Raw genomic sequence first — 26,384 nt, 5'->3', positions numbered from 1 at the left:
CCCTCAGCAAGACCCCGAAACCCGCCTCCACGCCCACCCCACCCACCCCGACGCTACCCCCACACCCGCCTTCCGCCTCAGCGTGCTGCCATTCCCCGCACAGCCGCCAGGCGGCGCTGCAGCCCACACGCCGAGCTTGCCAGGCCCTGCCCGCCGGATTTGCAGAACAGACTTTTCTGGTTTTAACCCACACAGGGAATCTCAGAGCACCTGTATTTTGTGGCCAGAGACTGAGGCAGGGGATTCCCGTAGCGTGTTAGGCCTGGGGGCGACAGGTGCAGGCCCAGCCCCAGGATTGCCTCGGTTTTCCCGTCTGTGCACACGGGTACTGGCACAGCCATGGCCCGGGCTAGTGGACAGACAGAACATGCCCCGATGGGGGCCAGAGAAGAGAAGACAGTGGGGAGGCCAACCTGGGCTCGATCCCCGACACCCCATAGAGTACTCTGAGCACAGAACCAGGAGTAACCCCTGAGCACTGCCAGGTGTGACCCAAGAACCAACATTTTTTTTGAAAAGTTCAGCAAGGGGGCTGGTGTTACCAGATAGCACAGCGGGGAGGGCATTTGCCTTCAATGCAGCCGACCCGAGTTCGATTCCCAGCATCCCATATGGTCCCCTGAGCACCGCCAGGAGTGATTCCTGAGTGCAGAGCCAGGAGGAATCCCTGTGCATCGCTGGGTGTGACCCAAAAAGAAAACGATCACGATCACGATCATCCTGTTGTTCATCGATTGTCTCGAGCAGGCACCAGTAACGGCTCCTTCGTCCTCGAGCTGAGATTTTAAAAAGTGCCATATTCAAGGCTGCCCCAGGTTTAGGAGAATGAGACCCATCATTGTTACTGGTATTTGGCATATTGGGTACGCCACGGGGAGTTTGCCAGACTCTGCCGTGTGGGCAGGCTACATTCGGTAGCCTGCCAGGTTGTCCAAAGTAAGAATGAGATTATAAGATGTCATGCCGCAGCAAATGTGGCCGCGCCCTTTTGGGAGCTGAATTTTATAGTCTCTGGGTCTTGGTTGTTGATGGGATTACAAGGCGCTGGGGGTCAGTTGGTGGGTGTGATCCCTGCCTACTGGAAGATGGAGGATCTCGGTGGAAGATGCTTAGCCCCGATCCAAGCAGGCTTGGAGATCTCAGCCCCGGGAACCGGCACTCTTCCCCCCCCCCTCCCCGCCCCCCCCCCCCCCCCCCGTCCTCGCTGGGGAAAAGGAAAAAAAAAAAAAAACAAAGTTCAGCAAATGCCACAGCTATGGGGTCCTGGGTGTGAGTGTGACAGATCTTCCTGGGGGCCTTGCCCATGGCTGACCCACATGCCATGTCCCCCAACGCTCCAGGTATGATGGCAAGCACAGAGCCAGGAGTCAGCCCTGGCGGGGCGAGTGATGGCCCGAGGCTGCCCGGGTCTGACTCCATCAGCTCATCAGCTCTTCAGCCTGTGTCAGAAGTACCTGAGAGTTGCATCCCCCCCCCCCCCCCCCCCGCGGCAGCTCCTTCTCCCTCCCCTTCCCGCCTGTCCCGGAATGTCCCTGCTCTCCCCAGGTCCTTGTTTCCGCCCCTTCACAGCGTGGCATCACGCAGCCTCTGTCCCCTTAAATGTACCCTGAAGGTGCCCCCAGTGACTGTACCCCATGCCTGGCTCCTGCCGCTGCTCCAGCCCTTTCCACAGAGCTCGGGGGCCCCCCCCCGAGCTGTGATGCCAGGCCTCCCGGGGAGCCCCCTCCTCCGGGACCTCCAGGGATGGGCCCTGACCTGCTTCTGCGCCCGCGCAGCTGGATTCCAATCCTTGGCCCAGGCTGCCATCAGCCGCGCCCGCCCGCCCTCAGCCAGCCACACCACTGGGTCACCAGCTCTGATTCTGGACCCGAACATGGACTGAGGCTCTGGGGTCCAGGTGGACAGGCTCACGGGGTGGGCTGCAGCCTCAGACCTGTCAGGACAGGGGCGCCCCCTCGGCCACCGCGAGCCTGGAGCTGTCTGGAACCAGCCCTCGCGGTCACACGGTGGTCAGACCCCCACAAGCAGCTCCTGGCCCCCGCCCACCTCTTGCAGCGCGGGCGGAGCCACCAAACAGGCCTTCCGGACCCTTTCCTGGCTCAGGAGCACTTGGGACTCCTCCCCCACCTCCATCCCTCCCCTGTCCTCCTCCCTCCCCCTCCTCTCCCCTTCCTCCCTCCTCTCTCCCTCCTCCCTCCTCCTCTCCCCTCTCCCTCATCTCCCTTCTCCCTCCTCCTCTCCCGCTCCTCCCTTCCTCCTCCCTCCCCATCCTCATCCTCTCCCGCCTCCTTCCTCCCCTTCCCTCCTCCCTCCTCTTCTCCCTCTCCTCCCTTCCTCCTCCCTCCCCTTCCCCATCCTCTTTCCCTCCTCCCCTCCTCCTTCCTCCCTCCTCTTCTCTCCTCCCTTCCTCCTCCCTCCCCCTCCCCATCCTCTCTCCCTCCTCCCTTCTCTCCCCATCCCCTGCCTCCTCCCTCCCCCTCCTGCTCTTCTCTACCTCCTCCTACCCCTTCTTCCTCCTTCTTCCTTTTGGGCCAATCTGATGGTAGTCTGGGCTGACTCCTGGCTCTCTGCTCAGTGCTAACTCCTAGCGGGCTCAGGGTGTCAGAGATCCAACTGGACTGGGCCTTGTGCATGGCCTGTGCCCTGTCCTACCTTGATGTACCCTGGACAGCCCTCATTTTGAACTCCGACCCCACGGCCCACACCATCATCTCATAATTAAGAGCGGTCCTGGGGGCTGGGCGTCCCTAAGAGGCCGGTGCAGAGCCCAGGGGCCCAGCCTGCTCCAGAGCCTCCAATACCAGGACGCAGGCTGGGGGCCTGTCTGGGCCACTGCCCACCTGCACCGGCATGGAGGCTGTGCGCAGCCAGGAGACATGGGGCTGCCAGGAGGCTCTTGTGACTGGCCCCTCCCCTGCAGACACTCGATACCCAGTAAACAGCATCCCTGGACAAGGCCACACACGGCGGGGGCCACCGTCCGTCTTGTCCTCTGTCCCCGACTGACTGTCCAGAGCCTCGAGTGCAGCGTGGGCTGCTGTGCTTCTGTCTGGGTGGCCTCCTGCCCCAGCCTGGGGAGCCACGAGTCCCGGCCTATGTGCCCACGGCTGGTGCCACATCAGCTCTGCCGCCCCAGGGTCCCCTGCACCCTCGAGGCCCCGTGGCTGGTGAGCAGTGTCAACCCGCCACAGAGCAAGGCCAGAGGGAGGCCCCCGGAGCCACAGCCCAACAATGGGGAACTGGAAACGCATCCCAGAGGGGAAGGCAGCCCAAAGCCACAGGACAGGGGGTGGGTTCCAGCCCCAGCACCCCACGGGGGACCCCGAGCACCGCCAGGAGGGAGCCTGAGCACCGCTGCGTGTGGCCTGAATGAATAAAAACGCTTCTGTGGTTAAAAACATTCGTGACGGTGGGGCTGGAGCAATTGCTCAGCGGGTAGGGCGTTTGCCTTGCACGCGGCCAAGCCAGGTTCGATTCCCAGCATCCCATATGGTCCCCTGAGCACCGCCAGGACTAACTTCTGGGTGCAGAGCCAGGAGTAACCCCTGTGCATTGCCAGGTGTGACCCCAAAAAGCAAAATAATAATAATAATAATAAAATAAAATAAAAACCATTCGTGATGGAAACCGGGGAGGGGGTGAAGGAGTCTCTCGGGACCCTCCGGGGACCCTGCGGCCCCTCGCCCCTGTGTCACCAGGACTGTGCTGCTGGCTGTCTCAGTGGGGTCCCACCCCAGCTTCCGCGCAGGCTCAGAGACCCGGAGGTGGGACCCGGTGTCACTGCTGATCATCCCCCCGGTGCAGGGGGGGACCCCCAGACAGCACTGAGGCCTGGCCAGCCCCAGGAAGGCTGAGGGGAGCCCGTGGCAGCAGGGAGGGCGGGGTTCCTGACACCACGGACCTCAGAGAGGGCTGGGCACTGTTGTCACCAGTCATCAGGGGCAGCAGTGTCCAGCCAGGCCTGTGACCATCGGGAGGGGGAGGGGTGCCCGGGGCCAGCACCCAGAACTCAGCATGCAGGACAGGCTCCTGCGCCCCAGGGAGGCCTCCGCTGGCCAGCGGGGGGAGGGCAGTTGGAGAAAGGGGGCTCAGAGCTGGGGCTGAGGGCTGCCTAGAGGCTCGCCAGCAGGAGAGCTGACCCCCCAAGGACAGGAGAAGCCCCCCCATATGACCATCTCTGGCCCCTTGACCCCTGGGCAGCACCTGGCGCTGTGGCGCAGGGACAGGGTGGGGGGGATCAGTGGCTGGAGCAAGCAGAGACCCGGTACCCCCCCATGCCCACCTCAGAACCCCACGGGGAACCCCAAGGCGTGTCTGCAAAGGCTCCGGAAGCACCCCCAGCACCCCCAGATTGGGCTTCCTGGAACTGCTGACAGAATGTTCTGGAGAGCCCCGCCCCTCCATGGCCTCAAAAGGGTCTCTGGCAGTTGTTAGGCGTCCGGGGGTGCTCGATCCGGCACAGAAGCACCACGGGGCTCCCAGGCCCCAACCTGCTGCTCTCTGGAGTCCCCGTGTCCGGCTGTGTCAGCTCAGGGAGCCGAGGGGCACACACTCCCGGGGTCTCCACCCATGAGTCCGATTCATCCACCCTCATCAGTGTCCTCCAGAGGACTGTCCATTCAGGAAACAAAATGCGCCGGCTGCCACAGACTGGGAGCAGGTCAGCAGGTAAACTGGCTCAGCTCTGGGCAAACTCCTCTGCACCCGTCAAAGCCCCATTCCAGGTGCCCACCTGCCCAGGGAAACCCTACAGGCCCTGCAGCTCCCACACTGCCCTCAGCAGTGGGGGTGTCTGGAAGCTGCACCTCCACCGCCTCAGGATTCTGACCCACTGTTGTGGCCCCTGCCATTGGCTTTCCCAAATCTGCAGCCTGTGAGGGAGTCAGGTGGGCACCCCAGAGCCAGTCCCTCAGGGCCATGCGGTAGACTCTGATTGTCATATGTCCATGGCTGGTTGCAGAAGCACGCTCGGGAGAGTGGGGACCCCTGAGGGCCTGCGGCGTGGCTGGTGCAGCCCTGGGCAAGTCCCTGTGGCCGTCCCAGTGTTCCTGGCCTGTGCCTGGAGCCGAGTGTCCACTGCCCCATTGTCCCTGCGTGGCAGGCACTGCCGGCCCCGCTGAGTCACCGCTGGGTGCTTGCCCAGCCCCAGCTCCAGTGCTTCTGTGCCAGGCAGCCACGGGGGTGGCACCAGCCTGACCTGCCGCCTCCTGCACCCCTGGGGACCCTCCTGCCCTTCCCGGGGACCCTCCGGCCCTGCTCAGGACCCTCCTGCCCTTCCCGGGGATCCTCCGGCCCTGCTCGGAACCCTCCTGCTGGGGGGACCCTCCTGCCCTGCCCCTGGGGTCCTCCTGGGGTCCCCTCCTCCCCCACGTGCAGCACCATCTGCGCCCGCCCTGCAGCTCCACCCAACGGGGGTCTCAGCGCCGCCGAGAGCAGCAGGCTAGGCACAGGGAACGCCTAAAGACACTGGGCAGGAAAGGTGGGCCTGGGCCGGGAGGCCTGGGGGTATACAGACATGTGCGGGTGCCACCCAGGCTTGGGTACTACCGAGTTGTAATGGCATGTTGTTAATTCTAGAACGTTCTCTCACATTCTGCTGTGTGCGGTGGGTCCCCGGCCAGCAGACACATGAACCATCAGGTCAGTCTGTGGCCTTGGCAGAGCGAGGAGGCCGAGGGGGTGTGGGGGGGGGGACACCTGGGTCAGCTGCTCCCGGCCCCGAGCAGGGGGTGAAGCTTACCCTGGGCTCCATCTAGGAAGATCTAAGCCGGGGCCAGGGAAGGGGTCGTGGACAAGGACGGGCTGTGCTAGTGCAGGGCTGCAGGGACAGAATGTGCCTGGGGACAGGCGGCCACGGCAGCGGTGGCAGTAGTGACCGAGGAGGAAGATTCCTGAACAGCGGCCTGCCAGGCCCCCAGCCAACAAGGGCAGGAACGGGGATGGCCGCGGGCCTGCAGGGTCAGGGCAGGAGACTGGACGGGGCAAGACCCAGAAAGTGGCAGTGAGAGAAGACAGAGACGGTGAGAGACAGAGACAGATATGGTGAGACAGTGACAGTGAGAGACAAGGACAGTGAGACAGTGAGAGACGGTGGGACGTGGAACTGGGAGTGGGGGAGAGATCTGACATTTTGCTGTTGCTGAAGGCTGCGGGGTCCCGAGACAGAGGTGAAGGGTGACCCCTCCTGGGTGGTCCCGGGTGATGCCGAGGCTGGGCGGGCGGGGCAGTGGGGTCCGGGCCTTCTACCCTGTGCGGGCCCTGTCCTCTTCATCCTCCAGAACCTGAAAACCTGTGGGCAGGCGGGCAAGGATCAGGTTCCAGTGGCCTGCGAGGACGGTGTCCGGGTGTCTGTGGGCACCACGCCTGCCCGCCCACAGTGCGCCCGGAGAGGCCCTGCCCAGAGGAACCAACACCCCGCCTGCCCATCCGGCGGAGGGGAGGGTGGTCCCCGGGCCATGCAGGGGACCCGGAAACGGAGCCTCAGATGGCGCGGGTACCCTCAGGCCCAGCCAGGTGTCTGTCCTCAGGCTGAGGCACGGCCAGCAAACCGGACTGAATCCCCCAGGGTACCACAGCCGGATGAATCTGCCCCCCGTGAGGGGTCAGGACCCCCACACCCCAGCCTCCATGCCAGCCGAGGAGGAGGGCAGGAGGGGAGGGGAGAAGAAGCTGGTGAGCCTGGGGCACCCTCTGAGTCTTTATTTAAAAAGTTGCATGGGACAGGATCCCGGGACAGCAGGGAGGCTGGCCTGGCATCCCATAGGGTACCCTGAGCACCTTTGGGAGTGACCCCTGAGCACAGGGCCAGAAGTAACCCTGAGCACTGCGGGGTGTGGCCCCAAACCCCAGAAAATCAAAAATAAAATCACAACAGGTGTAAAGTCGCTCCAAAGGCAAGCACCGAGGCGCAGGGGGTGTGGGGTCCCGCGCCCCTCCCGGGCACTCACCCTGCACTGTGGCTTCCTCCGGCCGCCCAGAGCTCAGGCTGACTCTAATCTCGGCGTCCCCCAGGGACCCTGCCTCCAGGTCCTGGGCTCCAGCCTGGGGCCCCCCAGAGCCACCCGAGCACCCGTGATGGTGCTCCCTCCTCCTGGGACTCCTCTCGCCTGGCCTTGCCCTCTGAGCTTGTGTCTGTACATCAAAGCCTCAACAGAAATGCCCCTTCAGAGCCAGGAGATGTGAGCTGCCAGCCCAGCTCACGCCTGGCTTGAGTGGCCCCGGATTCGAGCCCTGGCACCACCTAACACAAGAACCGGAACTAACATGCCTCTTCCTCCAGGAAGCTGCCTCGGCTCCCCCACCAGATCCTCTCCTCGTCCATAGGCTCGCGGGAACAGGCCCCCTGAGCCTGGGCATCCACATGCCCTGAGCACGGCCGTGCAGACAAATGCCCTCCTGTGCTGCTGTGAGGCGTAGGGGCGGCCCCGGCCCAGCCCATGACTCGGTTTCCCCCACGGTCTGGGTGCCTGCGAGGCTGTGGCGTCCACGGAGATTGGATACACGTCTGTGACCTCGGGCCTCAGTGTCACTCCTCAGCAGGTCACCGCGCAGCCCCATGGCCCAGGGACTGGGTTAGGATCCTCCTGTGGGGAGTGGACCCATCAATTTTCAGGGGACCCCCGGCTCAGAAACAGCCCCCTTGTCTCAGCTCCAGCCCCCCTCACTCAAGGCAGCCCCGTGATGGGAACACTGTGGGTGTGCTGGTGCTCGGGGGCCCAGACCCCCCAGCACCCAGGGCTCGCACACGGGGACTCAGAACCCCCCAGCACCCAGGGCTCTTTCCCAAGGGCCCGGACCCCCCAGCACCTAGGCCTGCTCACAGCTCACCTCAGAATACAGGGGTGGTGGGCAGTAGCGGAACTCGGGGACACAGGCCAGAAAGGGGGGCTCCCAGGCTCCCAGAGTGAGCCTTCCCCTGGCAGCCTCTGCTTCTCCCTCTGCTATCACGTCCCAGTAGTCGGGGGGAGCTGAGAAGAGAACGGGGTGAGGAAGACGGGGAGGAGCACAAGGAGGAGCACAGGGAGGAGGGGAGGCCACCCAGGGCAGCAGATGAAGTCCGGCTTGTGCCAGCTGCCAGGGCTGGGGGGGGCGGGGACCCCCTGGGGCAAGGGGCTGGGGGAGCATTTACCTTCCAGCTGCTGCAGGGGGCCTCCCAGTGCCCAGTCCAGCAGGAGGCTGGTATGGCTATCCAGGCCGGCTGAGCCTGAGCCAAAGGGGTGCAGGGGGACGGTCCCGATGACCAGGGGCAGCTCCAGGAGCAGCTTGGACGTCCCTGGGATGTCCACGCACACCTGTGGGCGAAAGGCGAGCTGAGGGGTGCCGGGCCACTGGGACAGGGGGGGAGGGGCGGCTGGCCCCGGTGGGGAGGGGGCCCGGGTCCGCACCTTGAGCGTGTAATCCACGTGGAGCACGCGGCAGCCCAGGATGGAGGGGCCCACTGGGGGGACGCGCAGCGCGCGGCCGTGCCACAGCGCCCGCCGCCCCGGGCCCACAGGCTCGCCTGCCAGGCTGGCCACCACCAGCCGCTTCTGTTTGCGGGCGCCACGGGCCGTGAAGGTCTGAGTCTGCACCACGGCTACGCGCGGCCGCACCGGCCTCGAAGAGCTGTTGTTGATCTCTGCGAACACCAGGATGGCCTCGCCTGCAGGCACAGCACGGCTCAGCCTCCCCGCCCGGCCTGTGCCCACCCGGCCCTGTGGCCTGATGCTGGGGGGTCACACCCGGCAGTGCTCAGGGACCCTGTGGGGTGCATGCGAGGCCATGCCCTCCAGCAGTCTGACCCCTACCCGGCGCGTAGCCCTTGCGGTCGATCTTGGCCGACAGAGACACGACGCCACGGCCGCTGCACCAGGATCGCGCCTCCTTCTCCTGGGCTCCTGCCTGTGGGGCCTGAGCAGAGGGACACAGTGGGCACCCAGGAATCCTGCACAGCGCCTGGATGAGTGAGGCACACTGGGGTGCCCACTAGCTTCCTGCTGCTGCTGTTCCCTGTCCCTTTACAGAGCAGGGGTGGGGGCGGCACCTGAGCAAGCTGGGTTCTCAGTGTGTATCGGGGCTTCTCCATCCTTGGGTGCTCTCCCCACGGTCACCACGGATGCCTCTGAGGCTCAGAGAGGGTGAGGCACTTGCCCGGAGTCACACAGTGCACACACACACACACACACACACACACACACCTGTCACTTTACACCCAGTTCCACAGCCCTAGGTGCAGGGGGCCCTCTATCTGTGGTTTGGACACCAACACCCTCCAGGGCAGTGGGAGGGGCCACTCACCAGCAGTGCCGGGGTGTTGATGTTGAGGGGTTCAATTACAGTGAAGACCTTCTGGGCCCGACGGGCGGGTACCCATGGCCGGTGCAGGACAGCCTTGATGGTGTAGCGGACGCTCCCGTGTTTGCCTTCGAAAGATGTCACCAGGATCCTGGGGGTAAGTGGGCTATCAGTGTGCGTCTCGGAGAAATTGAGGCCTGAGCTGGGCAGGGCGGGTCCCAAAGACTTAGGAGGGTAAGAGGAGGACGCTCTCCAGAAGCTTCCCCCGCTCCAATGGTCCTGCTCTGGAGACCAGGCCAGTCTGGAAGGGGCTGTGAGTGCAGGGCGCCCGCGGCCACCCTTTCGCACCCCGGACGGCTTACGGGGGCAGCTGGAAGCTGAAGGGGAACTGGTGGCGTCCTGCCGGCAGCTTGATGACCTCCCCGGAGCCTGCGGGGAGCACAGGGAGGAGCGGCTCAGGGTCGCCGGCGCGCGGGGTACCCACGGCGCGCTGACCTCGGGAGCGCGGGGCCAGGAACCCTACCTGGAGCGAGCAGCGTGGCGCGGTGGCTCACGACGTCCACGCGCTCGCTGTAGCTCTGCGTGTACGCGGTGCTGGATCCCGAGCTGCGCGACTCGGTCCAGTGCACGTGGACCCGACCCCGCGCGCGCAGCGACAGGGCGCCCAGGCGCACGGGGCTGGTCAGTTCCAGCAGCACCCGGCCGGCCACCGCCTGGCCGCCGCGGAACACCGGCTCGGCTCCCGGGCTCGCGCCGTCCAACTGCACGGAGAACGCCTTCACCTTGTCGAACAGCATCGCGCCCGCGACGGCGACAGCAATCCCGCGACGCAGGAGTTGGGGGGGGAACCGTCTCAACCGTGAGCGGACGGGGCGAGCGGTTGGCAAGCGGCCGGCAAGCGGCCGGAGGTCCCGGGAGCCGGCCCAGCGCCGCCTTTTATAGGGCGCCGCGTGGTGCGCCCCGCCCGGCAGTGAGCTGTCCAATAGGCGCGCGGCGGGGGCGTGGCTTCCAGGGCGAAAGTTACCTGGTGTGGGTTACCAGCCCGCAGCCAAGCGCGGCCCTTACCCCACCTGCCACCCTTGGTGATCCCGGAACTGAAGCATCTCTGGGTGCAGAACCGCAAACTCCCAGGCGACTGAGGGGAGACAGGCCTGGCTTGCGGCCACGGCGCCGGAGCACTCGGCTTGGTCATTCCTCTCTGCCCACCTTGTGGACGTGTCCCGGGATATGTCGCGACCGCCCACGTTTGCAGCTTGCAGGTGTCTGTGGGCGCGATTGCGCGCCAGGGTACATATCAGTGCGCAAAGATCTGATCCCAGACCGCGCCCTGAGAACCTCGGCCTAGCCAGGACCTCCCTTGTGCAACGCGGAGAGAGAGAAGGAAGTGGGTGCCCCCCACCTCGGGGACGAGCGGGGCCGGCCTCAATTTCCCCCTCCGTGCTGCGAGGTTGGAAGGAAAGCCGGGAGACGTCTCCTTTTGCTTTGGGACTTTGCCACCCCCCTCCTTGTCCCACCTGAGCCCTCACAGATAAAGCCGAGTGCAGGGACACACCGGGGACCCTCGGTCACCTCCCCCCTTCTAGGCTGCCGGGCGCCCCCTCGGGCCTGTTTTCCCAGGGGAAGCACAAGGGTTCAAGGCCGCTTCGTGGACTGCGGGGCGAGGGCGCCCTCTGCTGCCCGGACCCTGCACACGCCGTGTGTCGTCCCAGCACGTCCCTGCTGGTCCCCCAGTCTGACTCCAGGGCCTCCTCGCCCCTGGTCAGGAGCTGGTATAATCCGACACTTCTGGGGCTGAAGCAATAACGCAGCGGGTAGGGCGTTTGCCTTGCACGCAACCGACCTGGGTTCGATTCCCAGCATCCCATCTGGTCCCCCGAGCACCGCTATCCCCCGAGCACCGCTAGGAGTAATTCCTGAGTGCATGAACCAGGAGTAACTCCTGTGCATTGCCGGGTGTGACCCCCAAAAAAGAAAAAAATAATTCCGACATTTCTATGGGGAGAGCGGCCAGGCAGGGCAGAAAGGAAAGGCCGAGGCTGAAAGCAAGTGATCAGTCTGGGGACTGCGTGAACGGGGGGTGGGCCCTGGGCTGAAATGGGAGTTGGGGGACCACCTCCCAGGGACCAAGACCAGCCTGGAGGGAGGACAGGGGGTCATCAGAGAGACAGCGACCCTGGAGGGAAGGCGGGAGCTTGCAGGAAACCTGGGGGCGCCCCATTTGTTCACAGGTGGGTTCCCAGGAGCCCAGAGAGGGGCAGGGCAGACCAGGACCACACAGCAGCCCCGGGGTCAATTACCACCCCTGGCAGGGTGGAAGCACCCTCAATTTTCTGCGAACTATGGGGAAGGGGAGTGGGAAGGCCTTTCCCACCTCACTCCACAACCTACACCCCTACAGTGGATTTGGCACCCCAGAACCTCATTCAGGTGGGTTAGACGGAACCCCTAACACTCTTTTTTAGGGACTCCCTGACAGGCCTCCCACTGAGGGTGGGAAAGGGGCTTCAAAGCCAGGTAGGGGTGCGCGTGCCTGCACCTCCCCTCTGGTAGCAGCCCCCACCCAGCGACTACCTCCTTGTAAACACAGCAGGGTAAACTGAGGCAGGGCACCTGTGACTTGGAACTTAGAAACTCAGGCTTAAGGGAAAAGTTGCTTCCAAACTCCTGGTGGGGATCCCCAATGCACAGCTTCAAAGTTGGGGGCAACCAGTTCCTGAGAAAGAGGCGTGGGCTGTGGACGGAAGGTGGGGGTCCGGAGGGGCGGGGCTTGCTCTCCGGCTTATTCTCCCTCAGACCAGCCGAGAAGGGGAAGGGGGCCTCAGGGGGATCTACGCCCCTACACCGGGGACCATCACAAAACAAGACGCACCCCAGCCACGCATGCACCACCAGTGTGTGGGTCCTGCTTTATTGAGAACCAGCTGGGACCCCTCTAGCCCTGCATGCCCCCTGCCCACCAGGGGCTGGGGGAGAGCTGGGGGGTGGGGACCAGAGGAAGCTCCGGGCTCACCCCTGCCCTTCGCCCCGGCAGTCTTGGGGGGCCGGCCCCAGACCATTCAGCCCAACCCAGCTGTGGCTTCTTGGACCCCAAGAAGCACCAGAGTTCAGGAGCATCCGGCAGCCATGGAGGTCGGGGGGCCACACAATGGCCAAGATCAGGGGGTCCATGGGTGGACGCAGTGGACGCATCGTCACCCGCAGTCCCAGGTGGGCACAGGAGGCCATGGGCTGAGGGCGCTTCCGGATGCCCAGCGGTGGGGTCCGGGCCGGGGTGCGTGTATGGCTTGAGCGATGCCCCTGGGCAGCGCCTGCAGGGCCGTGCCGAGAGCGTCCAGTCGTGCCTCCAGGGCCGCCAGGCGGGCCTCCAGCTCCTCGTGCTGGGCCTGCAGCTCCGCCATGAGGTCATACATGACATTCTGTGTCTGTGGAGAGAGGAGTGCGGGGCTGACCCCAGGGAGGGGCGAGGCGGACACCCCCACGGCCACCTGTACTGCTCCCTCCTGCTCCCCCCGCGAAAGCCAGCCCCTCACTGTCCCCAGCCCTGCCCAGCGCAGGTGTCCCTGTCCCCAGGGGCTCAGAGCCATGGTGGCCACCAGGGAGCCAGGGTGAGAGCAGGATAGGTAATGTCCACTCACCTTGGCCAGGTCAGCGAGCGCATTGGCCTGGTCATTCAGCTTCCCCTGCTCAATCTTCACACTTCGAAGTCTGTTGGACAGGAGAGGGGCTGAGGGAGGCAGGGGGACAGGCAGGGGGACAGGAGAGGGCCGAGGGGGGAGGGGGAGGCTCTGCGAGGGGCGAGGTGAGCACCGTGGCATAGACATCCCGCGTGCACTCCCACGGTCACCCGTGGTGTCCCCTACCCAGTCCCCGGGGTGCCCACGCCCGCCCCCCACACTTACTTTTGAGCTCTGGCAGGCCGCGTGCAAAGAGGGAGCACGAGAGAGGAGGGTCCAGTCAGTGCGGCGGGGTCCCTGGGGGCGCCTCCAGCAGCCCACACAGGGTTGCCTCCACCCCGCTGTCATGTCTGGCACTGAGCCAGCCTGGCACCCTTCTCTGCATCCCTGGGGATCACCTCCAGCAGCACTGGGCAGCCCTGGGCTCAGGGGCGGGGGTCTTCCTGGGGGCTCTGGAACCTTCTCACACGGGCTGAAGGGGCCCCAGAGAGAGCCCTGGGCCCTGCCCAATGGGGTCCTCAGCCTGCCCGGGGCCTTCTGAGCTCGGGCTGATTTGGAATCCGTTCTCAGCACCGGAAACTCCAACGGGAGCAATGGGGGCGGGGCTGGCCCCCCGAGCCTGGACCCCAGCACCCTCAGTCCTCGGCCGACCAGCTGTGGTCCTGGTGACCCTGAGCATTCCATCGCTCAGCGGGGCTGGCTGAGTACTACTGGGATGGCCTTGGGCACCTGGACACTGTGGGGACCCACCCGCAGGAATGGGGCAAGTGAGACAAGGGTCACGGGAAAAATGCAGAGGCAGTTCCTGGACCACGGGGTGGCAAGGATGTGGCCAGCTCCTGAGTGACGTGGGCAGAGGCTGAGGGCTTGGAGGGATGGGTGCCCCCATTCCACTCCACCCCACACCCAGCTGCCAGCTTTGTCCGCACCGAGCGTGTCCCCAGGTGTCCCTGCAGAATCCAAGCAGGGCTGTGACCTGGGCTCCCGGCGGGGTCAGTGAAGGAGATTCTCGGAGGGAGCCCAAGGTCGCACGCCCCCCCAGCCCGCAGCCATGTCCGGGGGGGCACTTACTGATGGATGGCCTGGAGGAACTTACGCTGGTGCCCCCGAACCCGGCTGCGGTCTGGCCTCCTCACCAGCCTGGTGTGTTTGTAGATGAGCCATGTCTCCCTGAGCACATTGGCTGCAGCGTTCCTCACCTGCCAGTGCGGGGACAGCGCGGGCCTTAGGTGAGCCCAGAAGTTTCCGGAAAGGCAGAGCAGCTCCCAGAAAGTGTGAAACCCAGAGAGGCCCATCCAGGCTTCGGGCACGGCCAGGCTGGACCACGCCTGCAGATCTGCTCCCCCACCTGCACACCCTCCTTTAATAAGGGGGAAACTGAGGCATGGCATGGTGCAGTGTGCTGGCCAAGCCTAGGCGGAAGGTTCTGGAGCGTCCACCTCTGGTCACATGTGCCGGCTCGCGCCCTCCCCGCCCAGCTGCCCTTCAGGAGGGGTCCGGCCTACCCGCTTGCTGAGCTGAGTGTCCATCATGAAATTGTGCACATGCTTCTCGGCCTTGGTGAGCTCCAGCTTCCGGGCCACCACGGCCACCACCAGCGCCGTGCAGCCGGCCCCCTGTGGACAAGGGGCCGCGTGGAGACAGCTGTCTCCACTGGGCCTTGGCCAGGTGTGTGCCCTCCTCCCGGAAGCCTGCTCTGACTGCACAGCCACCCTCCCCACCAGGGCACCAGCATGCTGGTGACACTGGAGACAGGGCGGGGGTCCCTGTGGGTGCAGTGGGAGGGGGTGCGGCAGCGCGCCTACCATGATGCCGGTGAGCAGGCACACGGCCTTGCCGCAGTAGCTGTGGGGCACCATGTCCCCATAGCCGATGGACAGGAAGGTGATGGAGATCAGCCACATGGCGCTCAGGAAGCTGCCGGCCACTTCCGGCTTGTCCTGGTACCTGGGGGCGTGGGGGAGAAGGGTTCGGTCACAGGTTCCTCCACCCCCATGCACCAGCTGCTCAGACGCCCCAGGGCTCCTGCATTCCTGGGGCACCAGCTCTGGGGGGGGACCCAGCCCTGCTCTCCTCACCCAGAATCCTGGCTAGCTGCCCACCTCAGCGATGGCTCCAGGTGGCAGGAGCATCTGTGTGGCCCTAACAAACACCTGTGTGTGCGCCCCAAGATAGATGCATGCATGCACGAACGATGGGTGGATGACAGACATGTGGACAGACAGACAGATACACGGAAGGACAGACGGACAGACAGATGGACAGAGAGATGCACAGACAGACATATGGATGGACACAGATGGGCGGACAGACACCCACGCTGCCAGACTGAGAGGGGCCCAGTGAAGCAGGCCAGGGAGCTGGGGGGCTGGAAGAGCGGGAGCAGGAAGGTGCCCCCACAGCTGTGGCATGACCCCCAGGCCCTCTGGTCTGTGCTTTCGGATCACGGAGGGGGATGAGGTGGGGGGAAAGGGACTGAATCCCATCTTTTTTGGCCAGCGACCCAGGGCAACCAAAGAGAGGGGTCCCTGCAGTGGGCAGAATCCCAGGCCTCGCCATCGCTCAAGGGAAGCAGGGGATGGAGTCATGCGGGAGGTGCAGGGTGTGGGCAGAGCCACGGTGGGTCTGAGGCCCAGTACCTACTGGCCAGCTGTCACCTCCCGGACCTCCTCCACACGTGGAGGGCAGCGGCAGGGACCAGACTCCAGCCCAGCTCAGGGCCTCCCGGCCAAACCCTCCCCCAACTCGCACTGGCTATCCAGGACTCACATGTCTTCCCTACCATCCGGGCAGGCAGAGGGGAGAAGGAGAGAGAGTCACACGGTGCGCAGCAGTGGAGGGCGCAGCATGTCCCGGCGCTCACTGGGAGATGAGGCCTCCCCCACGCCCCTGCGCATGCACCCAGAGGCGGGTGCGTTCCAGCACACCCGCAGGCGCGTCCCCGCACACCCACAGGGGCGTTCCCGCAGGCGTGTCCCCGCACACCTGCAAGCGCGTCCCCACATGCGCGCCCCCGCACACCCGCAGGCGCGCCCCCGCACACCCGCAGGCGCGTCCCCGCACACGCACCTCTCGCACACGCGCACAGTCCAGGCGGCGAGCACCCAGGACGACAGGCTGCAGACGAGCAGCACGGTGCCGGGGCACACGGTCATGAGCGTCTTCATGACGAAGCGCGTGTTGAAGGTGACCTTGTTGAGCGCGCCGATGCTGCGGCTGGACGCGTCGGTGAAGGCCTTGCTGTGCAGCAGCAGCACGCGGCCCAGCAGGTACAGGCGCAGGAACATGGGCACCGACAGCAGCACGTCGGCATCCGCCTCGGCCGCCGCGGGCGCGTAGCTGACCGCCAGGCGCGCTGCCCAGCCCAGGTGCTGGCCGGGCAGCGGGTGGATGGCGCACACGGCCAGCTCCAGAGAGATGAGCAGCACCCGCTCCCGCGTCATGGCCACCCGCCAGTCGGCGGCACCGTTGTCCACCATGAAAAGCTGCGGGCACAGGGCGCAGCAAGGGGTGGGGCCCGGCCCACCAGCCCACCCTGTGTCGCTCACCCCAACCCCCGTCCCGTGAGCTCCTGCGGGACAGCGTCACCCCAGAGTGCGGGGAGGGGGTGTGGATAGGGGTGGGAGCTGGGGCCCAGCACCCACCTGGATCTCCCGGGCGTGGTAGAGTATGACGAGGCCCAGCAGGATGAGCGTGGACAGGCTGATGAGGGACTTCAGTGCCACTGAGCACAGTGACCCCTGCAAGGGACAGACACACCCTGGGGCTGGACCGGCAGCAAGAGTCCTGCGCCCCCAGGCTCTGTGGCCTGACCCACGTGGCCCTACACCCCCAGGCTCCGTGGCCTGACCCACAGGGCCCCACACTCTCAGGCTCTGTGGCCTGACCCACGCGGCCTCACACACCTCGTCTGTGTCCTGACCCGCGCTCTGGCCTCCAGGCTGACAGCTGGGGCCTACCTTGGCATAGACGCCCCAGGACAGCTCGGCCTCGGTCACCATGGCCACAATGCCGAACATGCCGAAGATGAGTGCGTAGTCACTGAGGCGCTTCCGCTTTTCAAAGAGCAGCCGACGGTGGCCCAGGCGGTGGCCAGGGGTGGAGTCCCCAGGCCCGCCCTCCTCGTCCTCATCCTCCTCCTCCTCCTCCTCCTCCTCCTCCTCCTCGTCTTCTTCCTCCTCCTCCTCCTCGTCCTCCTGTTCCTGGGGTCGTCCCCCACCGCTGCTCTTGGACACTATCACCTGGAGGCTGGGGCCAGCTGGGGTCTGTGGGGGGCGGCCGGACTCGGGCTCTGGGGCATCTCGGCCTGAGACGCCTGGCCCGCTGCCTGGGGGTCGCCCCCCGCAGCCGTTGAGGCTGTGGCTGTTCATGATTATGTGGGTGCCGGGCTGGGACTCACTCCCAGCTGCCTGGGGCCTAGCATGGCTGTGTGGCTCAGTGCCCACTCTGACCTGCGGAACAGGGGGGGCACCATCACCCCAAGGATCAGGAGACTGTTAGCCCACCGCAGCCGGTGGGATGGGGGGTCTGGAACCTGCCTTGGCTCCAGCACCTGCCTGGGTATAGCCAGAGCCTCACCCAGAGCCCCCATTCCCCGTGCTCCCCAATGCTCCCCATGCTCCCTGATGCCCCCCCATGCCTCTCCCATGCTGACAGGCTCAGGGCCTCATGCAGTGCCCGCTGGCCAGGCCCCTCCAGCCCTGGATGATGCCGGGAACTTCCTGGAGGACCTCCTGCAAGGATGATGGACTGAAGAGGGCTGGGGGTCCCCAGTGCCTGCGCCACTCTGCTGAGCCCCAGTGCTCCGGGGTCCCGGGGATGCAGGCTGTGAGCGCGCTCCTCGCAGAGCCACCCGGAGCTCCTCGGGGCGGGAGATGCGCAGTGGCTGGGCAGTGCTGACTTTGGGGAGGGGGAGATGTGGACTGGGGTGACTCAGTGGGGCCACGCTCCAGCCCAGCCCAGTGGAGCACTGTGCTGAGTGGGCCATACTCCCCACCCCAGCACTGTGCCCCAAAGTGAGAGGAGGGTGAGTGGGGGACAGGACCAGGTGCAAGGGGGAGAGGGAGAGGCGTGGAGTGTGGGGGGTCTCCGGGGGGAGGGGTCTGGTGATCCTGGCTCTGGCCTGAGGAGCACTTCACCCAAATTGCCACCACCGCTGGGGACCCAGTGACATGCCCCTTGTCACAGCAGGCAGGAAGCTGGGCTGAGAGGTCCAGAGATGCCCAGCACCTTGCTCAAGGTCACAGAGCACAGCAGGGTCCCAGTCAGGGCACCCAGGGGCACAGGGTGGGGTGGCACTGCCCGCCACCATCCCAGTCATGTGCTGGAGTGGCTGTGGCACATGGGAGCAGCCTAGACCTGCGAGGCCTGTCCACGGGCAGCTCGCGCAGGAGGCCAGCTGGGCTCTGCGCCTCTGCCGCTGGCCAAGGCTCGCATGTCAACACCGGGCACCTTTTTGGGTGACGAGGGTCCCACCAAAGAGTCAGGACTCCCTGTGAGCTCTTACTAGCTTTTGGGGTGCCTGGAAGCATGAAAATCACCTTGTGTGTGGGCTCCTGCAGGTCGGGAGAGCTCAAACACCGAACACAGCCCGTGTCCCTGCCCTGGACACTGCGGGGGGCTGATGGGATCAGAGGCCAGAACTGGACACTCCCCGGCCTTGCTCCTGCCACCCAGCAGCGGGGGAAAGTGAGCGGCTGGAGCTCTGGCACTGAGGATGGGTGGACGGCAGAGGGTTGTGGGGGGATCCCGGGAAGTGGCAGTGCAGCTTCCCTGGAGGGGCGCTTCAGCCCCTCAAACACTCCCACGTGAAAGTCATCAGCAGGAGTGGGGCATGCACCCGCCAGGCCTGGCACCATCCAGGGAGCTGGCCATGGGGGTGCCTGGGGCCCGCCAGCACCATGGAGAGCTCCCTGCCCTGGGCAGCCCACCCCCCACCCCCCATGACACCTGGAGTCACTTCCCACTTCTGGAGAGGCGGTTCAGGGGTCAATCACCCGAGTGGGGAGCTGTGTTCAGGAGCCCTGCCTTGGCCTGGGGGAAGCCTCAGGGGTCGTCCCGCTTCACACCAGGAGGACCCATGAGTAGCCTGCAGGACCTGACCCAGCCTCTGCGACGGGGCCGTAGTCTGTGTCTGCGGGGTCCCCACTGTCCAGAGGGCGCGGGATTGCCCCCACCCCAGGACCAGGCGCCTGCATGGGGGGATCCCCTCCTCTCAAATCGTCCCGGGTCACTAACTCCACCGAGAGCGTCCCAACCTGACGGCGCCCTCACTGCCCTAAGGAGCCTGGAGACTCACCCCCGAGTCAGTCCGTGGTGGCCCCCCGCCCTGGGGGTCCCTGGACCTTTTCGTGTGCCCTGTCCGCGCGGGCGCCCCTGCCCGTCCCACCGGTACCTGCGGGACTCGGCTCGTGCGGCGCGAGCGGGCTGATGGGGAGCGGGCCCCCGGCGGGGTCGGGTCCGGCGGGGTCCAGGGTGTGGGTCCGGCGCGTCCAGCGCGCATCCCCCGCCCCAGTGCGCGGGCCGGGCCGGGGCCGAGCGCCCGCCGGGCCGGAGAAGAGGGGTGGGGCGGGGCCACGCGGGCGGCGCCGCTGATTGGCCAATCCCGTCCGCCCCGCCCTCAACGACCTCGCGGGCCCCACCCCCATTTAAAGATCCCGCCTTCCCAAGGCGCCCCCCCCCCAACGCCCCGCGCCCGGCCGCGCGGGTGCACCCCGCTTCCCCCCAGGCTTCGCGCCTAGGAGGAGAACCAAGAGACGCCATCGAAGCCCGAGCCCCTGCGGGGACCGTCGTCTCCCCGCAAACCGGTCCCCCGCCGCCCCTCAACCTTCGCGCTCTCGGGGAGGCGCGCACTGAGGCCACAACTTTGCAGAGCGAAGCTATGAATGGCCGCAAACGGTCACCGCAGAGCGTGTGTGTCTGGGGAGAGGAAGCAGGGTGGGACGGGCGGGGCTGCCCGGGAGCGGGCAGGGGGACTTCCCTTTGGGGCTCAGCCCCCCACCATGCAATGCCACGGTGGCAGGAGCCTGTGGGGAGCCCTCAGTCCGCACCCACCGTAAACGCAGTTGGATGGGGAGGTGGGCTGAAGACTTTCCTGCATTCTCCCTTAACGACCCCCGCGTTTCCGAGGCGCACCCAACCCCGCGCCCACCTATGGTTGCTAGAGAAGCTCACACCCCTCCCGTGGGCTGGGGTCACCCTGCGTGTCCCTGCTCAGGCCAGCCAGTCTGCTCTGCAGGGCCCTGGGCCGCTGGGGATGGGGATCCTGGCCCCTGCAGGGAGGGGGACCCTGGACTGGGCCTGGAGATGTGGGGTGTCTAGAGTTCTGTTATCCTTCCTGTCTCTCAGTTACTCACCTCAGTACCCTCCCTCCCCCCAGGGGGACCCTCTCACTCCCCCAGCAGGATGGACCCCACAGACAGGCCCATGCTGTGCCCCGGGGCTGCCTGGGTTCCCCCAGGATCTGACTCCCCTGATTCGAGTCCCACCAGGCAGAGACTGAGGGCCACACCCTGAGGCCCCACCCCGCTCTGGCCCTGCACTGCCCTGGCTTTTCCAAGTCTAGAAAGCCCCTTTCCTCCCCCTCGGTTCAGCCCAATGAAGCATCAAGGGTCTCCTTCAAGGATGGGAACTGAATCTGCCTGCAACCTCCTGTACCCCGACATTCACCCGCCCGCCCACCATCCATCATGCCCCATTCCCCATGAGACGGCCCAAGCCCCCTCGCGCGCTTACATCCCCACAGATCCGGGACACAGCCCCTCCTCTGGACAGGGGCTAAAAACAAAAGCACCCTTGAATTAAAAAGTCCTGGACAGGAAGGAGCTAGGGCTCAGAGGGAGGACGGACACCACCGCCAGGTGGCTCAGAGCACACCATCACGGGGTGCACTGGCAGCGTGGGGCCCCGCCAAGGCGGTGCAGGGCAGAGGCAGCAGGAAGGAACCCCGAAGGGGACCTGGGGGGCTCTGAAGGGTTCTGGGGGCCGCAGGGGTGGAAGTGGGGAGCTGGATTCTCCTGGATTCAGGGAGCAGGAGATGCTCCTGCATGCAGGTTGGTACCCTGAGGCGGACACTGCGGGGACAGACACACTAAACCCCCAAAATCAGATTCAGGTTGGGGGTGAGGGCAAGGAAAGATCCAAGTTGCCAAGTACATATTGGGATCCTGGTGGAGGTTACGAGGTGACTAATAAGTATTAAAGTGGGTCTGCTTTCATGCGGGGCCCTACACCACGCCCAGCAGACACACACGCAGACACACACACACACACACATACACACGCGCATGTGCACCACCAGATCTACCTGTCCCCCTCAACCCCCGCCACATCTGCTCAGACTTAGAGGCTTCGTTTTGCAGAACCTCACAGTCTAGAAAAGCAAATTATACCCCCCTGGACCAGGTGTCTTGACCTAACGGCAGGGTCAGGTTAGGACACACACAGTGGGTGTACATATGGGGGGGTGGATGCCTGGGACCCCCCAGATGCTGGGAGAGGCAGAAGGGGACACCAAAGCCTGCAGGGACTGGGGCTCTGATCTGAAACCGGGAACAGTGCACCCCTGGAGTTTAGGTGCCCGGGTGGCTGAGGACAGAGGACTGTGTCTTTGTGAGCATCACTGGGGTATGGGGCCCCGGAGTGAAATGCGGCAGTGAGAGCTCTCTGCACTTATCTGCCTCTGTTCTGAAATCCAGTCACAGGCTCTCTCAGGGCAAGGTAACACAGCATCAGAACAGTTCTGCCCAGCACATCCCCAGCCTTGGCCAGTGGCAAACTCCTACTCTACTGCCTGAACCCATCTGAAACAGCAAGGTCACCTCCTCCAGGATGCCTTCTCAGCTTTTTCCACACTCAAAGGATGTCCATCCCCACCCCTCCCCTCCCTGTGATCCTGCAGAATTCTGCCCATCTGTGTTACATGCTCTCAGCTTGATCTTCAGCTGGCCCGCCTGTGCCTGGACCCCAGATTTCCATGCCTTGTGCTCTGAGACTCCCTACTTCTTACAGTCACCAGAGTGTGTGTGGCGTGTCCCCCGCTCAAACCCCCTGTGCCTGGCTCCATGTGCCCCAGACAGTGCAAAGGCTCCACTGTCCCCTCCCTTCCTCCTGGACACCAGTCTCCAGGCTCCTGATGGCACTTGCTCACCGGCCCTGCAGCCTCCCTGCCTCCTCCCACGTCCCTCCCCAGCCCGAGGACCCTTGCACCCCCAGGTGCTGCAGCAAGATTCCCTACCCCCCCGGCGCTGCTCAGGACAGCTGCAGGAGCCCACACCTGTCCTGGCCCACACCCTGAGGGGAAGGCAAGCTGGGAGGCTGGGGAGAGGAGGCCCTGCCCTCCAGCAGGTGCAGGAGACCTGGGATCCCTTCACCACTGCACAAACAGCCCCAAGAACACCCCTTCCCACGTCCAGCTCGGCTCAGGCCCTGCACTGGTCCTGGCTGTGTGGACTGAATTGGCCCGCGCTGGGGACATGAAGAGAAACTTGGTACCAGGATGACATTGTCCAGGCGACTTAAGGTCATGCTGGTCCCCTGAGCTGTGTTCAGGCTGGGGGGGTCACTCACCCTGTGATGGAGGGGTCTCAGGGACCAGCTGCTCGGGAGAAGCCAGTGGCCTCGATTCCCGCTAGGCTCGTGCGTCAGCCACGGGGTCTCTCCTGGCCCTGGAAGGAGCAGACAGGGGTGAGGGTGGCGGCTGAGTCCTACCCAGGGCAGAGGGTGGCTTGGGACAGAGGGGAACCCCACTACCTCTCATGAGCCCAAGGGCCAGGAAGATGGACATGGCCTTGGGTGTCCCAGCAGGGGTGGAAGCACTGGACACAGGCAGGGTGTGAGGACAGCGTGGCCTGGACCCGGTGCGATGGAGGGGTCTGCCCAAGGTCAGGAGGGGCAGAGTTTAGGGGCTCCGCCCCCCCCCCCCCCCGCAGAGGCTTTCCTGGAGAATGGGTCTGGTGCGGGGACACAGCCCAACCTGGCCTCAGTGTCCAGTCCTGCACAGGGCTCCTGGGGGAGACGGGGGTGGGAGAGCGGAGTCGCACCCTGTCCCTGGGTCCCAGCCTTGGCCAGTCTGTGTGACCTTGGGTCACACCCTCTCTGTCCTGGCGGTGGGCAGGGGCCAGGGGGCGTGGGGGGCACAGGGAGGGTTATGTAGGAGTCCAGCACCCAGAGCGCAGCAGCGGGTAGGGGCTCCCTGACCCCCTGCAACAGGGAATCCCGCCTTCCCTGGGAGCTAGAATAGAGAGCATGGGAGGAAGGGACCCTCCGAGAGGGCACAGCTGCAGTCCCCAGACCCACCCTCAGCCCACGGGGCAGCCTGAGTGCTGGGACCCTGCCACCACCTTGCCACAGGGCCGAGGGGTCCTGAGCACAATCAGAGGGACAGAGGGACGAGAAGGGGTTGCCCCCTCTCCCGCGGCACCCCCAGGTCGCTGCGCGCCGCCTGCCCCCAGGACAAGGCAGCGGGGCAGGGGACCGTTGCGGGACCGCCGAGGTGCCTGGCTGCCTACTCACCGCGCCCGCAGCCCGCCGCGCGGGGCTCCTCAAACCCCTGGTGGCGTGACTGCGGGTTCTCAACACGCCGCACGGAGAGCCCGTCCCGCACCCCAGCAGCGCAGGAGAAATATTCGAGGGCTCGCTGCCCCACCCTGAGTAGCCCGTGACCGGGCTACTCAGGACCAAGGAGCCTGAGGACCACGAAACCCCGTCGCCCCGGCTGGAGTGGCATCCGGGAGGAAGCGCGGGGCCGTGGGAGAGCTGGTGATGCAGCGGGAACGGTCTCTGGCGGGGGGGGGGGGGGGGGGGGGGGGAGGGGGGCGGGGCGGGGCGAGACAGGCATCCCGGAAAACTTGTCCATCTCCTCCGTGGGCCTCGAGGACCCCCTCTCCCCGCACAGGTGCCGACCCCGGGAAGGGCGCGGGACGTGAGTGTGGGGGTCACGCAGAGAGACCAGCGGGGCCCTCAGCACCCCAAGGCCTCGACCCCGCCCTGCGCCTGACCTTGCGCCTCCCAACGCCGCGCTCCAGCGCTCAAAAGCGCCCACCTTTGGGATCCCCCCGCCGCCCGCTGCCGCGGACGCTCTGGGGGGGCTCCACCTTCTGCCGCGCTCCCCGGGAACCCCGCGCGGCCCGCGTGGGAGCTCTCACCCACCTTCTGCCTGGCTGGGGGACCCGGGGCTTCCCTCTGCGGGCGGGGCGCTTCTCTGAGCCTTCAGCCCTTTTGTTGTCTGCTTACCCCACCCCCTTCCCATCCATTCTAAAAATAGACTTCCCCTTTCCCTGGCCGCCCCACGCCCCGCGCCCGCGTCTCGCGGGACGTCCTGCGCGGTGGCTGCGTGGGGGCCCCAGCAGGAACGCGCGCACCCCCAAGGTACCAGCCGTGTAGAGAGGAGAACCGGGGAAGAGGAGGGCCCCGTGGCGGGGGCTGGGGGGCAGCGTGCACCTGAGCGGTGGGTAGGCGGGACGGTCCCCGAGGCAGGTGGGGCTGCAGCCTGGTGGGGGTGGGGCGCAGGGCGAGTACCCTTGGGCGGGATCTCCGAGCCCTGGGGTCCCCCACTTTTTCTATGTCCCCCTCAAATGCCCGCTCCTTGTCTTGTACCTTTGCAGCCACGGGATTTTCGTCGGTGCGCACAGCTGCGCACATCTTGGCCCCATCAGACCGCACCCCCCCCACACACATACCCCCCCTCCAGCGAGGCCGAGCAGCGCCCCCTTTTGTCTCAGTTCTCCCCCCACCGTTCTGCTGTGTTCAAGGCAGTGCCCCCTGCCAGCCAGAGAGAGCCGCTCCCCCATGCCCTTGCAGTCACGGGGTCCCCTCTGCCTCTCGGGACGAGGGTCTGTGGAGCACGGCAGGAGATCCCGCTCCCTCTCCCGTGAGGGCCAGTGCCCCTGAAAGTCATCCCCAGGACAAGGGGTGCGGCTGGGGGTGGGGGAGCGTGAACACGCGCACCCCGACCCACCACCTAGGGGGTCCCAGAACCACGCGGCAATTGGGAGACACCCCCGGGTGTCTCCGGGCCGGAGAAGGAGGAGTGAAAAAGTAAAAATGCCCCAAAAGCAAAGATGGAGAACAAAGGGGCATGGGACCCTGGGTGCAGCGCGGTCCCCGCTGTTAGCCTTCCCCTGGCTCGTCACCTTCCACTCTCTGAAAGCGACAGGAAATCTGGAGAAAGGCTTCGACCGGGCTCCGGAGGCCGAGAGGGGCGCCTGCCCGCCCTCCACTCACAAACCCAAACCCGGCCGAGGCTGGGCAACAGCGCAGCGTCTGCTCCGTGCACACACACGGGAGCGCGCCTGGGAGGTGGGGTTCCCATGGCGTCCCGGGGGTCCTGAGGAAGGGGGAGACCGTCGTCTGGATCGGGCTTGTCTCGTCTGCAGAGCTTGGCTGTTGCGGGAGTCACGATTGAGGCAGGGGCGGGGACACTACGGCAAGGATTCCTGGGGGTACCACTGCAGGGCATGGGCTGGGGCGGGGGCGCGAGCCAGGACAAGGCCGCCCTGGACACTCAGACCACGGGGCGGGCGCGGCTCTCCGAGTCAAGTTTAAGTGGGCGTCCCGGTTTTGCCTTTTTTTTCTTTCTAAATCTGGTGACACTGGTGCTGGAGCTTCGGGCTGGGGGGCGGGGCTTTCCAAAGGTGACACCCCCACCTCCTTTCCACAGTAGCGTTCCCCCTTGCATCGTCCTGGCTCCTTCAGTGTCTTTCAAGCTCCCCCTTCCTCCCTTTTCTTTGTTATCCCCACCACCCGCACCCCTCCCCCTCTCCGGGGTCCGCAACCTCTGGCCGTCCCCCGCCCCGACCTTCCCGGCTCCCCTACCTTCTCCGGCCCCACCCCGCCTGCTCTTCACTCCACCACGCTCCCCTTCCCCGCCTCTCCCTCTCCTTGCAGATCCCGGGGCGCACCGGGGGAACCCCCGCCGCAGGCGCCCAGGCGCGCGCAGACGCAGAGCTTCCCGGCTTTCCGCGGCTGCCGCCCCCGCGCCCGGTTGCCACGGCGACAGCCCGGGCTGGGCGAGCGGGATCCCGGGGAAGACCTCACTCGGCTGCCGCCCCCCGCCCCTCTGCCGCGTACCCCGCTCGGGCTGGCCGGGTCCCCGCCCCCAGCCCCGGCCTTGCGCACTGCGGCGCGCGAGGATTTCCCTGGCCCCGGCGGCGCAGGCGCCTTGCGCGCGGTTTCCCCGCACCCGCGAGCCGGGAAAGCCCCCGCCCACCCCCCGCAGGTGCAGTGCGCGCCCCTCCCCCCGGCCGAGGCCGGCGCGTGCACGGGTGGGCGGGAGCGCGCGGGATCCCGGCTCACGCCCCCGCCCTCGCGGGACCGGGGATGGCCCTGCTGCCTGCGCGCATGCGCGAGGCCCGGGACTCCTCCGCGCGCTGGCGCCACGTTCCCGCGGGGACTCGCGATCGCAGACGCTGCTCCCCCAAGCTCGCCCCGTGCCCTGGG

The 26,384-nt window shown here is 66.0% G+C and overlaps 2 protein-coding genes across 2 annotated transcripts; both read right to left on the bottom strand.

Annotated features, from left to right (window-relative positions):
* Positions 1-6,242: 6,242 nt before the first annotated feature.
* On the bottom strand, positions 6,243-10,082 carry ARRDC2 (arrestin domain containing 2). Its single transcript, XM_056119676.1, has 8 exons — positions 9,797-10,082; positions 9,636-9,702; positions 9,277-9,424; positions 8,787-8,889; positions 8,385-8,641; positions 8,129-8,291; positions 7,821-7,967; positions 6,243-6,289 (listed from the first exon to the last, which is right to left on the bottom strand). The coding sequence occupies exons 1-8, from the start codon at positions 10,068-10,070 to the stop codon at positions 6,243-6,245; spliced, it is 1,206 nt and encodes a 401-aa protein (XP_055975651.1). The 5' UTR covers positions 10,071-10,082.
* Positions 10,083-12,162: 2,080 nt separating this feature from the next.
* Positions 12,163-19,501, bottom strand: KCNN1 (potassium calcium-activated channel subfamily N member 1). Its single transcript, XM_056119834.1, has 10 exons — positions 19,342-19,501; positions 16,907-17,398; positions 16,592-16,687; positions 16,017-16,432; positions 14,753-14,894; positions 14,453-14,563; positions 14,019-14,146; positions 13,173-13,181; positions 12,909-12,978; positions 12,163-12,695 (listed from the first exon to the last, which is right to left on the bottom strand). Exons 1-10 carry the CDS (start codon positions 19,447-19,449, stop codon positions 12,465-12,467), a joined length of 1,803 nt encoding a protein of 600 aa, XP_055975809.1. The 5' UTR covers positions 19,450-19,501; the 3' UTR covers positions 12,163-12,464.
* Between the last annotated feature and the right edge of the window lie 6,883 nt (positions 19,502-26,384).

This window comes from Sorex fumeus, unplaced genomic scaffold (assembly GCF_029834395.1).
Source record: "Sorex fumeus unplaced genomic scaffold, SorFum_2.1 ptg000041l, whole genome shotgun sequence".
Lineage (NCBI taxonomy): Eukaryota > Metazoa > Chordata > Mammalia > Eulipotyphla > Soricidae > Sorex > Sorex fumeus.
The sequence above is the reverse complement of the archived record's forward strand: the minus strand, read 5'-3'. Positions and strand labels throughout refer to the sequence as shown.

Bases quoted from the DNA above. Each gene is read 5' to 3' on its own strand.
- ARRDC2 (XM_056119676.1), bottom strand. From the start codon at position 10,070: ATGCTGTTCGACAAGGTGAAGGCGTTCTCCGTGCAGTTGGACGGCGCG. The intron at 8,890-9,276 runs GTGAGTGGCCCC...CCCTCTGCTCAG, and splicing joins TCAACACCCCGGCACTGCTG to GCCCCACAGGCAGGAGCCCA. The intron at 8,642-8,786 runs GTAGGGGTCAGA...CTGTGCCTGCAG, and splicing joins CCGCAAGGGCTACGCGCCGG to GCGAGGCCATCCTGGTGTTC.
- KCNN1 (XM_056119834.1), bottom strand. From the start codon at position 19,449: ATGCGCGCTGGACGCGCCGGACCCACACCCTGGACCCCGCCGGACCCG. The intron at 16,433-16,591 runs GTGGGTGCTGGG...CTGTGCCCGCAG, and splicing joins ACCACGCCCGGGAGATCCAG to CTTTTCATGGTGGACAACGG. The intron at 14,895-16,016 runs GTGCGTGTGCGG...CCACGCCCCCAG, and splicing joins ACTGTGCGCGTGTGCGAGAG to GTACCAGGACAAGCCGGAAG.